At 56.6% G+C, this 13,681-nt stretch overlaps 1 protein-coding gene across 1 annotated transcript; it reads left to right on the plus strand.

The window, feature by feature from the left end:
• The first annotated feature begins 253 nt into the window (after positions 1–253).
• On the plus strand, positions 254–5,947 carry DPEP1 (dipeptidase 1). The gene is made up of 10 exons (XM_052656593.1): positions 254–357; positions 3,821–3,953; positions 4,215–4,347; positions 4,438–4,588; positions 4,717–4,786; positions 4,939–5,115; positions 5,201–5,285; positions 5,367–5,442; positions 5,558–5,693; positions 5,780–5,947. Exons 1-10 carry the CDS (start codon positions 254–256, stop codon positions 5,945–5,947), a joined length of 1,233 nt encoding a protein of 410 aa, XP_052512553.1.
• The last annotated feature ends 7,734 nt before the right edge of the window (positions 5,948–13,681 follow it).

Below are 13,681 nucleotides of genomic sequence, written 5' to 3' on the forward strand. Positions count from 1 at the left end.
CAGCAGCTCCGCCCTTGGGGTTTTACTGCACCCGGGCCTGGCCCGGACAATGACGCCCAGCCTCAGACAGCGACGCCCAGCCACGGGGTCCAGGAACTCCCATCTTCCCACCCTCACAGGGAATGCACTGATTACTGATAAACGGGAGGTTGGGCAGCGATCACCTGGACCAAAGGCCTCCGTCTTCTGGCAGGACAGCTGGTTAGGAGAGACGCACAGCAGCGGCAGGCAGTGGGTGCCCAGGGACAGTGCCATGTGGACCGGCTGGTGGCTCTGGCCCCTGGTGGCCGTCTGCACTGCAGACCAGTTCCGGGACAATGCGGTGAGACTCATGCAGAGCACACCTGTCATTGACGGGTAAGCAGCCACTCGGGATGGGTCTGCGGTCTGGGCTGGGGGAGCTGTGATCAAAGCTCATGTGACCTGAGACAGGCACTGCCCTGTCTCCCCAAGACTCGGTCTCTCCAACTGAAACATGGCCTTTGCTCTTTGTTGAACTCTTTGTGGGATCTCAGGGCCACAAAGACTTCAGCAGAGGAGGGTCTGTGGGAACGGAGCAGGAAGTGGGTGAGTGGTTAGGCCCCCACTCCTCAGCAGCTCCCGGGGCACCTGAGCCCAACCTGAACCTCCTGGGGGCTGGATTCCAGCTCCGGAAGGGGGGGCTGGGGGCCCTGCCTCACAGGAAGGGCAGGGAGGGTGTCACTGGGGAGACCCTGCTGGCCCTCTTGACCCTTCTTCTTGAGGCCCTCTTGTCACACACCCCCCGCCCCGTCCACCTGGTGTGACCCCATCAAATCCCAGCTTGACCTCACCGAGGCATGCCAGCCTTCAGTGCCCCAGACAAGCTCCTGGGCACCCACTCCCACGGGTACCATTTCAGCCAAGACCCTAGAGACACCTTGTCTCTCCCTGATGTTGCGGCCAACCTGGGCCTGCCTGTCCCCTTCAGCTACCCTCCCCCACCACCCCACCCCCTGCTTGAGGTCAAGCCTGCATCTCTGACTGTCCCCTCCTCCCACAGGCTCGAGGTCAGGTCTCACACTGCAGCCAGGGGGAGGCTTGGAGACCCAAGTCCCACCCCTGTCCTTCAAGATGCCCCCTGCCGTGACTCCCACTGGGCTTGGAACAATAAAAACAAACAAACAAACAAAAAGTCCTCACAGCTGCCCCTGGGGCCCCTCAACGCTGCAGGCAAGCCTGGCCAGGTCCCCTCCCCTGATCCTGGTCCCGGCTCCTCGGGGACTTCCAGAGCCCTGGGAAGGACACCACCTGCACACACACTCCCGCCCCGCCTGCTCTCCTGCCCACCCGCCTGCCGTGGTGCCCGGCACACAGGCTGCATGCAGCCCAGAGGAGCAGTATCCAGTGTGCACGGCTCGTGGGTGCCCGGAAGGTTAGGAAAACACTACATGCTGCTGGGTTTTGCTGGACAAAAGTTATAGATGGAAAGCAAAGAAAGTGAGTGTCTTGTCATGTAAGACCTGCCTGGAGCTGCAGGGTAGCCCTAGAGAAGGAAGTGGCCATCAAGGGTCAGTGTGTACCCCACCTTTCCTCCTTCCCACAGCCCTCCCCTGACCACTCTCCTTCCCATGGTTCCTGGACCTCCCGTCCCCCTGCTCGCCGCTCGCCTGCCCCACAGGCATGGAGAGCTTTAGGCAGAGGCAGCTGCCCTTGGCTCCCACCCTGGAGGTCCTTCTGTCTCACAGGTCCGGGTTCAGGGACTGGGCATCCCAGGCCAGCAAGCATAGGTAGATGATCAACAGAATGAACCAGGGAAGCTGTTCCTTCATTCTGGAGGACTCAGAGAAGCTGGGCACAGGGAGACGGGGTTGAGTCTAGGTAATGGAGCTGTCTCAAAAGCAGTGTAGCTAAGAGACACTAAGAAGTAGCTTTAACAACAGAAAAGTGCAGAGGAAGCCCTGGTACAGCATTCCACAATAGTGCAGCCACCATTCCCACAGTTACCTCATGATTTAACATAGCTGCACCAGCTCCAGCCATCACATCTGTATGCCAGAGCTGGTCTAAGTGTGCATTTGGTTGTCCTTTCTAGCACTCTCCAGAACTAGGAACCCTCTTCTCCCTTCTTTTAGTAGAATGGAAGAGTCCTCTACCCTGTCTGAGGATGCTACCCAAGCCACAAAGATAAGGAGCGAGGCTCCACTAGGCTCCAAAAGGTGGTACGGCCCACAGAGCAGAGACCTACAAAGGGAGGAGAGGGGAGGAAGGAGGAATAAAGTGGAGGCAGCTGGAGGGTGGGGCTGCACGTCCTAGACCAGCAGAGGTGTAAAGTCCTCCCTGGTGGCGCTGCCCCAGGGACAGCACCCCCCAATCCTGCAATGAGGTGATGACCTCGCCTCACTGGAGTTCATCCACCTCTCAGTCAGCAAAGGCCATGCCCAGCAGTCAAATCTCAGAATTTGCAGAAAACACTGCTGGGGTGGCAGCCCCACCCAGGGCACCCGGGGCAGCTTCCACAGTCTGGAGCCCCAGGGTGGGGTCCAGGGAGCCCTCACTTCCCACCATCAGGAAGAGCCCACCCCAGGGGGCTGGACAACCTGGGCCACCACAGTGTTAACGTTGATAGTGATTGATCCGCACAAGAAACAGACACGAGGAGGGAGCGGAGCTGGGGATGGGGGAGGGTCCTGGGGACAGTGGGCCTGGCTGCAGAGCTGCAGAGGAGGCCTGGATGGGAGGGCTCCCAGTGGGAGTAAGGCTCTCTCCAGGTGTCCCCGTTGTCACCAGACCAGGGATGCAGACGGGCGGCTCCCTGCACGGCTCCCTGAACGTCCCATGCGTGTGTGCACACAGGCAGATTAAAGTCAGACGGAGGGTCCGGGCTGGGCCTGAGACTGCTTCTCGCACCAGGTCCCAAGGGCCGAGGCCACTTCCAGCATCTGGAGCTTTGGCTCCCAGCGGCCTCTCCTCTGGGGCTGCTCCTGGTCCCCCTCTGTCAGTTCCTGGGGCCAGGGAGAAGGTGCCCCAGCCCCACCGGTGCCCATTCGCCAGCGGCTGATGGCCCTCCGCGCCCCCTGCGCCTTCTCCTCCGGGTCGGGTCCGGTCCTCTCCGCCCTTCCCACCTCCCCCTCTGCCCCACCCCCACCTCCAATGCACTCTCCGCCTCCTGGCTCCTAGGAAGACTTTAGAGGGCTTGTCTTTGGGAAGCATAGAGGATCCTCTTGGAAATGGTGCGAGATTGTGCCCAGGGACTGAGGCAGAGAGGGTCTGCGAGGCGACCGGAGGTGCGAAGGGAGCCCCAAATTCTGCACTGGCGCGCGGCTCGGTTGGCCACCCTCCCGCAGGGAAGGCCACGCCCCTCACTTCCCCTGCCCCTGCCAGGGGAGATTTCAACTCCTTTTTTTGGCCACGCCCCAAGGCGGGGTCTTAGTTCCCGGCTGAGGGATGGAACCCGCGCCCCTGCTTTGGAAGCGCGGAGTCGTAACCGCTGGACCGCCGGGAGTCCTAGAATTTCGTCTTTAATCTGTGAAATCTCGCCGAGGCCCTACATCCAGTGACCCCATGGCAACCAGTCTTATCCATGGAGATTGTTTTAACCGTCCGCCAGTGTGCGCCCTCCTTTTTCCCCAGTGGAAGGCTCAGGGAGAGAAGACCTGTCCCCTTAGGGCTCAGCTCGCTGACCTGGCCTGGGGGTGGGACCGGCTGAGAAGCTCACCTGTGCTCAGGTGTGTTCATGTAACAGCAATCACCCTGGGACCCTTCTAGTCCTCAGCCACTAGAAGAGAAGCCAGAGAAGGGGCAGCCTGCCTGGGAGGAAGCTGTCCTGAAACCCCCGTCCTGACCCCTCCTGGCCCTCCAGGCACAATGACCTCCCTTGGCAGCTGCTGAAGAAGTTCAACAATCAGCTTCAGGACCCGAGGGCCAACCTGACCAGCCTGAACAGCACGCACACCAACATCCCCAAGCTGAAGGCTGGCTTTGTGGGGGCCCAGGTAGGGTTCGGCCCTAAGCCCGCCCACGGAGCCCACCCGCTCTTCCCTTGGCGCCCCCTCACTGGTGGCCGAGTACCTCCCTGGGCCCTTAGCAGGGGCTCCGATAGCCACCCAGGCTGTGGGGAGGGCTTCTGGGGCCCACCCAGGCTGTGGGGAGGGCTTCTGGGGCGCGAGGGGAGCCGCAGGCCTGTATGCCTGAGGAGGGGCAGGGCCTGGGTTCCGACCGCTCGGCTCTCAGCCCCTCCCCACCGTGGCCCCCAGTTCTGGTCTGCGTACACGCCCTGCGACACCCAGAACAAGGATTCGGTGAAGCGGACGCTGGAGCAGATTGACGTCATCCAGCGCATGTGCCAGCTCTACCCCGAGACTTTCCTGTGTGTCACGGACAGCGCAGGTGCGTGCCAGCCAGCGCCCGCGGGGGCGGGGGGCCGTCCTGAGCAGAGCCGCTGGGCTGTCCTTTCACGTTGCAGCCCCCTACCCCCAGGAATCCAGCAGGCCTTCCAGGAGGGGAAGGTGGCCAGTTTGATTGGCGTGGAGGGCGGCCACTCCATCGACAGCAGTCTGGGTGTCCTGCGGGCGCTCTACCACCTGGGCATGCGCTACCTGACTCTCACCCACAGCTGCAACACGCCCTGGTGAGCAGCCCCAGGTCAGGTCTAGGGGCAGGGATCCTGGGGTACCTGCTGTCCTCTGAAGAGGCTTGAGGGGTGGTGGGTCTGGACAACCATGCTTCCCCTTGGGCTCCCGCTCTCTGCTCTCCCAGGGCCGACAACTGGCTGGTGGACACGGGAGAGGACGAAGCCCAGAGCCAAGGCCTGTCATCCTTTGGGCAGGTGAGTGGAGGCCGGGGCAATGATGAGCCCTGGGCTATGATGAGCCCCAGGAGGTCTTGTGAACAAGTGGGCACAGTGCAGCCTGCCTGGTCCCGGGGTGTCGTCTGTGACCCTCTGGGCTGGACAGGTCCCCTGATCCCGTCCCCTCTCAGAGCGTCGTGAAGGAGATGAACCGCCTGGGCGTCATCATCGACTTGGCCCACGTGTCCATGGCCACCATGGAGGCTGCTCTGCAGCTGTCCAAGGCCCCGGTCATCTTCAGCCACTCCTCGGCATACAGCCTGTGCCACCACCGGCGCAACGTGCCCGACCACGTGCTGCAGCTGGTGGTGAGGGTGGGGCTGCTCCTCTGCCCTGGGCTGGCCCTCGAAGCCTGGCTGCCCTGCCCCCAGCTCCACCCTCTCTCCCTCGCAGAAGCAGACGGGCAGCCTGGTAATGGTGAACTTCTACAATGACTACGTTTCCTGCAAAGCAGAGGCCAACTTGTCCCAAGTGGCAGGTGGGTGGGCTTGAGGGGCCGCGGTACGGGCGGGGGTGGGAGTGTCCCTCTTGTAGGGCCTCATGTGCTGCCTCCGTGCAGACCACCTGGACTACATCAAGAAGGTTGCGGGAGCTGGAGCCGTGGGCTTTGGTGGGGACTACGATGGTGTGTCCAGGTAAGGCAAGACCCTGCCCATATGTTGTAGGGAGCAGAGGGCTCCAGGGCTTGGGATGGGGCCCCCGGGCTCCAAGCCCCAGGCTGCAGACTCTGGCTCTCTGCCCACATCTCAGGCTCCCCTCCGGGCTGGAGGACGTGTCCAAGTATCCAGACCTGGTCGCTGAGCTGCTCAGGAGACAGTGGACAGAGGAGGAGGTCAGGGGCGCCCTGGCTGAAAACCTACTAAGGGTCTTCAAGGCGGTGGAGCAGGTGAGGAGGGACTGCCACGCTCCCGTCCCCCCACCCCCAAGCTTCTCCTGCCCTCAGACAGGCAGCTGACCTGTGTCTGTCCCCAGGCTAGCGATCACAAGCAGGCTCCTGGAGAGGAGCCCATCCCACTGGGCCAGCTGGAGGCTTCCTGCAGGACCAAGTACGGCTACTCAGGGACCCCCAGCCTCCATCTCCAGCCAGGGGCCCTGCTGGCCTCCCTTGTGACCCTCCTCCTCAGCCTGTGTCTTCTCTGACACTCCAGGGGCTGGCATGGCCGCGATTCCCTGTGCACTCAGGCTGCCCGGTCCTGGGCAGGCTGCAGGGCTCCCTGGGCAGCACAGTACGCAGGCACAACTGGGCCCTCAATAAAGGCACCGAGCCTTCAACTCTTGTGTCATCGACAACCGTAGCCCTGGAGGGGCCTCTGGCTGGATACCTGGACACACGAGTGCCCAAGTCCGGAAGATCATGGCCAGCGGGGTCAGGGTCTGAGAAACTCTGTGTGGACGTTGCTGGAGGCTCTTTAAAAACACAGTCCAGGCTTCAGTTGCTACCTCCTCACACGCACTTGTACATAGGCACACACACAAACACATATGCATGCATGCTCATCTGTGCACTCCTGCACCCCACAGCCTCATATCCTCACTCATGCATGCACATATATACTCCCAATGCACTCACACTCGTGTGCCCACCCCTTGGGCCAGTCTCTTTTGGTATAAAGGTCTGGAGCTGGGAGGCTCCCAGCCCCGCGGGGTCTCCTCGCACATGGTGAACACAGATCCTACAGGGCAGGGCTTCCCACCTGGGCTCAGCACCTCCCCAGCCTGGTCATTCGGTGGATGTGTCTGGAGATGAATAACTTAGTGGGTGACAGACTCCAGACAAGACCCCCAGTATGTCCCTGCTGGTGCTTTTCCAGGCCAGAGCCCCCGAGAACACTGCTAACAACCCGTGTCTGCCAGCCAGCTGGCACCCTCTCAGGGAGGTCTAAAGTCACAAGCTGGGACACTGTGGGTATTTGCTGACACTTGGGATCAGTGTAATGTTAAAGGAGGAAGAACTCAAGTCTAAGGTTTTTGTCCTGAGTTGGCCAATTATTCCAACTGCACCAGCTGCTGCCACTGATTTACCTAGTCGGGCTGGAGGAGGCAGGAGGGGACCTTGGTGGACTGCAGGTGGGCAGGCCTAAATTTGCTAATGGGGAGGGATTTTCTCATAAGAAATGCTTTAAATCCATCTGAAATCACCTTCATCACATTGGAACCACACCCAGAGGCAACAGATCAAGTGCTGTCCCCAGAATCTGGTTCTGGAAATCCTTCTGCTCCCGCCTCTTTCACCCTTGGAGTTGCAGGCCCACGGCCTTTCCTGGGTCTCCTGGCAATGGGCTCCATGAGGCAGGTGCCATGCCTGAGCTGGCAGCGCGGAGTCCATTCTGGAGCCCCTGGAGGGCCGTCTCACTGGGCAGAGCCCATATCAGCCATTCTGCAACTGATCTCAAGTGGCCTTGGCCTGAAGAACAGCTTGAAGAGGCTTGGGTTCCCAGCCAGAGATTGGGCTGTGTTGTGGAGATGAGAGCACCAGGTTCTAACTGCTAGACCAGTGGTCAGTGACAAAGGGCCCTGGCCTTTCAGCTTCGCAGGGAACTTCCACAAAGACAGAAAGTAGTGAAACAAGTAAAGTATTTATTAAGAGGAAAGAGTACAGAATCCCAGAGACGGGGGAGCCTGGTGGGCTGCCGTCTATGGGTCACACAAAGTCGGACACGACTGAAGTGACTTAGCAGTAGCAGCAGCATGTGTGGACAAGCACACAAGCGGACTCAGGGAGAGGGGGTGCCCCTGAGTTGCACCCTCCTGGCAGTTAGCTTTACTTTTATGGGACAGTTATTCTGGGTTTCCTTTGGTCAGTCATTCTGATTTTCCTGGTTCATAGTCCATATTTGGTATATCTCAGGATCCTCCCATGAGTGCGTGCCTCTCATAGCCAAGATGGATCCTACCGAAAAGCCTTCTGGGTAGAACATCCCTTGACATGACTCCTCTTTGGCTTCTAAGGAGGCATTTTTGTACATGTGTGGTCTGGATGGTTTGAGTAGGGCCCAGCCTCCTCCCTTAATTGCCCTGCTATTCTTGTTTTGGAGTTTCCCTCAAGAGAGAATGAATCTCTAATTGCTTTAGCCTGGTTGGGGGTGGGGTTGTCCATCTGCCTACGGCTTCACAACCAGGCAACGAGTCTCAGGCCCGGTTCAAACCAAGATGTGCTCGAAGCAGGGACAAGGGGCGGCCCAGAGCCACAGGCGGTCACTCTGGCAGGCGGATGGGCACAAAGGGCAGGGACCTAACTGCGGTTCTGACTCTAGAACCCTGTTAGGGGTTCACACGCCCCCAAAACTGATCAAGAGCAGACAGTGTAGCACCACCCCCCAGCCCCGCCCCACCCCGCCCCGCAATACGAACCATGGAATTTAACAGACTGCCCAGAGGGCTTGGCTGAGAGCAGGGCCTTTCGACAATGCACCAGGGGCCCCAGCAGAGTCCCTGCACAAACTCTGTCCTCTGGTGGGCAAGAGCGTCTCACAGGGGTGCAGCCAGCTGGGCCGACTAGTTTCTGGAGCACACAGGGGCTACCCGGATGTAGTTTCGGAGAGCACAGGAGGCTGCCCGGATGGGGTTCCGGTGAGTACAGAGGCGGGGCACACAGACAATATCTGGAGCACACAGCGGCAGGGTGCACCATTCGGGATCCGGGGCACACACAGGGGGCCATGCTGTTGTGCCTCACATTTTCAGGTGCACACAATGCTCTGCACGGAAGCAGTTTCTTGTCCTCACACGGCAATGTCTGGAGGCAGTTTCTGGAGCACCGAGGGGTTGTTGAAGGAAGGTATCTTCTGGTTCGTACAGAGTAACGCCTGGAGGTCATTTCTGGTGCACAAGGGGGTGTAGGAGCATAGTTTCTAGTTCGCGTCGCCGTGGGGAGGCGAGCGGGGCGGTGCCCGGACGTCCTTTCTGGTGCACACAGGAACTGCCCTGACGTGGTTTCGGGCACACCGGTTGCTGCCCGCATGTGGTTTCCATGAAGATAGAGGGGCTCAGGGGTGCAGAGTTTATGGAACTCAGAGGGCGGCTGTACACCAGTCTGGTTCTGACGCACACATAGAGGCATACTGTAGTGCTTCAACGTGTCCACTGGAGGGCACACCAACATGCTTCCTGGTACAAACCCGGGGCCCACGTGCACAGTGCCGTCCACAGATGTGGTTTCGGGTGTACACAGGAGTTGCCCGGAGGTAGTTTCTGATACACACAGGAAGTGCCCGGACACAGTTTCTGGAGCACACAGAGGGATGTAACGAACTGACTCCCGCACAGATATAGCGGCATGCTATCATGTCTAACATGTTCACAAGAGGGCGCACAAACATGCTTTCGGTACACATCTGGGTGCTCACCGACATAGTTTGTGCCCCCACCGTGGGGGCGAACGGATGTGGTTTCTGGAGCACATAAGGGGTTGCCCAGACGTTTATGATACACACAGGAAGTGCCTGAAGGTTATTTATGATACACAGGAAGTGACCGGACGTACACCCGAGCATAGATTGTGGCATGCTGTCGTGCCTAACGTGTCCACTGGAGGGCGCACTGACATGCTATTCATGGACACATGGGTGCCCAAACACCGGGATTCTGTGCCCGCAGTGTGGGCGAACTGATGTGGTTTCTGGTGTACATAAGAGGTGCCCGCACGTTGTTTCTGATGCACATAGAGCGATGCAACAATATGATTCCTATGCCATGTTGTGCCTAAAATGTCTACAGGAGGGCGCCCACAGACCTGGTTTCTGCGTGAACACGGGGTGAATGGATGGGGTTTCAAGTGCAGATAAAAGGGTGCCGGAACGTTTATGATACGCACAGGAAGTACCAAGACTATATGTGATACACACAGGAAGTGGCCGGAGATTATTTGCGATGGACAAAGGAAGTGACCGGACGTTGTTTCTGGAGCACACAGGAAGTGCCTGGATATATTTTTGTACATATATAGGGGGACGCTATGGACTTCCCTGGTGGCTCAGACGGTAGAGCGTCTATCTACAATGCGGGAGACCCGGGTTCGATCCCTGGGTCGGGAAGATCCCCTGGAGAAGGAAATGGCAATCCACTCCGGTACTATTTCCTGGAAAATCCCATGGACAGAGGAGTCTGGTAGGCTACAGTCCATGGGGTCGCAGAGAGTCGGACACGATTGAGCGACTTCACTTCAGGGGCGCGCTGTTGTGCCTAGCGTGTACACAGAAGGGCGAAGGAACACGCTCTTGGCACACGCATGGGTCCGCGTAGACCTGGTTTCTGTGGCCACAGTGGGGGAGAACGGATGTGGTTTCTGGTCCACGTAAGGGAGCGTTCGCACGTTCCTGATGCACAGAGGAAGTGCTCGAACGGTGTTTCTGATGCACCGGAAGTGATGCAACAATCTGATTCCGAGCATATATACACTGGAATGTAATCGTGCCTAACGTGTCCACAGGAGGGTGCACCAACATGATCTTGGTGCACAAGTGAGTGTCCACACCTGGTTTCTGGGTCCAGAGTACCGGGTGAACGGATGTGGATCACCGGGTGGGTGCCAGGACCATTATTTTTGATTCACATAGGGAGTGCCCGGCCAGTTGTTTCTGATACACACAGGAAGTGCCCTAACTTCCTGCATTCTTGCCTATACATATAGTTTCGTGCAGTTGCGCCCAACATGCCCACAGGAGGGAGCGTTAACATGCTGCTGGTGAGCACATGGGTGCCAACAGACCTGATGTCTGTGCCTACAGTGGAGGCGAATGGTTGTTGTTTCTGGTGCACACAAGGGCCGGGGTGCCCAGACGTAGTTTCTGAGGCACATGGGAAATGTCCGGATGTAGTTTCTGGCGCACACACAGTTCAGTTCAGTTAGTCGCTCTTTCCCGTCCAACTCTGTGGACTGCAAGATGCCAGGCTTCCCTGTCCATCACCAATTCCTAGAGCCTACTCAAACTCATGTCCATCGCGTCAGTGATGCCATCTAACCACCTCATCCTGTCATCCCCTTCTCCTGCCTTCAGTCTTTCCCAGCATCAGGGTCTTTTCCAGTGAGTCGGTTGTTTACATCAGGTGGTCAAAGAATTGGAGTTTCAGCTTCAGCATCAGCCCTTCCAAGGAATATTCAGGACTGATTTCCTTTAGGATTGACTGCTTGGATCTTGCAGTCCAAGGGACTCTCAAGAGTCTTCTCCAACACCACAGTTCAAAAGCATCAGTTCTTCAGTTCTCAGCTTTCTTTATAGTCCAACTCTCACATCCATACATGACCACTGGGAGAACCATAGCTTTGACTGGACACACCTTTGTTGGTAAAGTAATGCTTTTTAATATGCTGTCTAGGTTGGTCATAGCTTTTCTTCCAAGGAGCAAGCGTCTTTTAATTTCATGGGTGCAGTCACCATTTGCAGTGATTTTGGAGGCCCCCCAAATAAAGTCTGTCACTGTTTCCATTGTTTCCCCATCTATTTGCCATGAAGTGATGGGAGTGGATGCCATGATCTTAGTTTTCTGAATGTTGAGTTTTAAGCTGTATGCGCGGGGGATCAGATTATTGCAACTCTCTGTATGTTTCAGAAACTACTGGGCACTTCTGTGTGCATCAGAGTGCAACTTTTTCACTCTCCTCTTTCACTTTCATCAAGAGATTCTTTAGTTCTTCCTCACTTTCTGCCATAAGGGTGATGTTGTCTGCGTATCTGAAGTTATTGATATTTCTCCTAGCAATCTTGATTGCAGCTTGTGCTTCCTCCAGCCCAGCATTTCGCATGATGTACTCTGCATATAAGTTAAATAAGCAGGGTGACAATACACAGCCTTGACTTACTCCTTTCCCGATTTGGAACCAGTCTGTTGTTCCATGTCCCGTTCTAACTGTTGCTTCTTGGCCTGCATACAGATTTCTCAGGAGGCAGGCAGGTGGTCTGGTATTCCCATCTCTTGAAGAATTTCCCACAGTTTGTTGTGATCCACTGGCACACAGAGGTATGCAACAATTTGATTCCAACGCGCATATATAGTGTCATGCTTTCGTGCCTAACCTGTCCACAGGAGGGCGCATCAACATGCTTTCAGTGCACACGTGGGTGCCCTCAGACCTGGTGTCTGCGCCCACCGTGGCGGCAAACGGATTTGGTTTCAGGTGCACATAAGGGACGGAGAAGGAAATGGTGACCCACTCCGGTGTTCTTGCCTTGAGAATCCCGGGGACGGGGAAGCCTGGTGGGCTACCGTCTATGGATGGGGTCGCACAGAGTCGGACACGACTGAAGCGACTTAGCAGCAGCAGCAGTAGCACATAAGGAATTCCAAATATTGTTTCTGATTCACTCAGGAAATACCAGGACGTTATTTATGACGCACACAGGTAGTGCCCAGACGTTTCTGATGCACACAGAAGTGCCCAGAAGTCGTTTCTGAAACATACAGAGAGTTGCAATAATCTGATCCCCGCGCATACAGTGGCATCCTGTCGTCCCTAACGTGTACACAGGAGGGCGCACCAACATGCTTTTGTTGCACAGACCGGTGCCCACATACCTGCTTCTCGCGCCCATAATGGGGGCGCAAGGGTGTGGTTTCTGGTGCACACAAGGAGGTACCCGGATGTAGTTTGTGACACACAGGAACTGCCCAGAACTGCCCAGTTTCTGCAGCTCCCAGGCGGCAGCCCAAATGCGAGTTCAATGAGTACAGAGGAGCTGACGGATATAGTTTCTGGAGCGCACTGAGGGCGGGGTGCACTATTCTGGTTCTTGGACATACCTGGGGGCATACCGTCGTGCCTCACGTGTTCACGGGGTAGGGAGCGGCGCACCAACATGCTTTCTGGTACATACATGGGGGCCCACAGAGGTGGTTCCCAAGCCCGCGGTGAGGGCGCACAGATATGGTTTCTGGTGCACAGAAGGGGACACCAGGACGCAGTTTATGGAGCACGGAGGGGTTGAGAAACCTGTATGCAGGTCAGGAAGCAGCAGTTAGAACTGGACATGGAACAATAGACTGGTTCCAAAACAGGAAAAGGAGTACATCAAGGCTGTATATTGTCACCCTGCTTATTCAACTTATATGCAGAGTACATCATGAGAAACGCTGGGCTGGAGAAAGCACAAGCTGGAATCAAGATTGCCGGGAGAAATACCAATAACCTCAGATATGCAGATAACACTACCCTTATGGCAGAAAGTGAAGAACTAAAGAGCCTCTTGATGAGAGTGAAAAAGTTGGCTTAAAGCTCAACATTCAGAAAACTAAGATCATGGCATCCAGTCCCATCACTTCATGGCAAGCAGATGGAGAAAGTGGCTGACTTTATTTTTCTGGGCTCTAAAATCACTTTAGATGGTGATTGCGGCTATGAAATTAAAAGATGCTTACTCTTTGGAAGGAAAGTTATGACCAACCTAGACAGCATATTAAAAAGCAGAGACATTACCAACAAAGGTCCGTCTCATCAAGGCTATGGTTTTCCCAGTGGTCCTGTATGGATGTGAGAGTTGGATTGTAAAGAAACCTGAGCACCGAAGAATTGATGCTTTTGAACTGTGGTGTTGGACAAGACTCTTGAGCGACCCTTGGACTGCCAGGAGATCCAACCAGTCCATCCTAAAGATCAGTCCTGGCTGTTCACTGGAAGGACTGATGTTGAAGCTGAAACTCCAATACTTTGACCACCTGATATGAAGAGCTGACTCATTGGAAAAGCCCCTGATGCTGGGAAAGATTGAGGGCAGGAGAATGGGACGGCAGAAGATGAGATGGTTGGATGGCATCACCGACTTGATGGATATGAGTTTGGGTGGACTCCAGGAGTTGGTGATGGACAGGGAGGCCAGGCATGCTGCGGTTCATGGGGTCACAAAGAGTCGGACACAACTGAGTGACTGAACTGAACTGATG

Source organism: Budorcas taxicolor, chromosome 18 (assembly GCF_023091745.1).
Source record: "Budorcas taxicolor isolate Tak-1 chromosome 18, Takin1.1, whole genome shotgun sequence".
NCBI lineage: Eukaryota > Metazoa > Chordata > Mammalia > Artiodactyla > Bovidae > Budorcas > Budorcas taxicolor.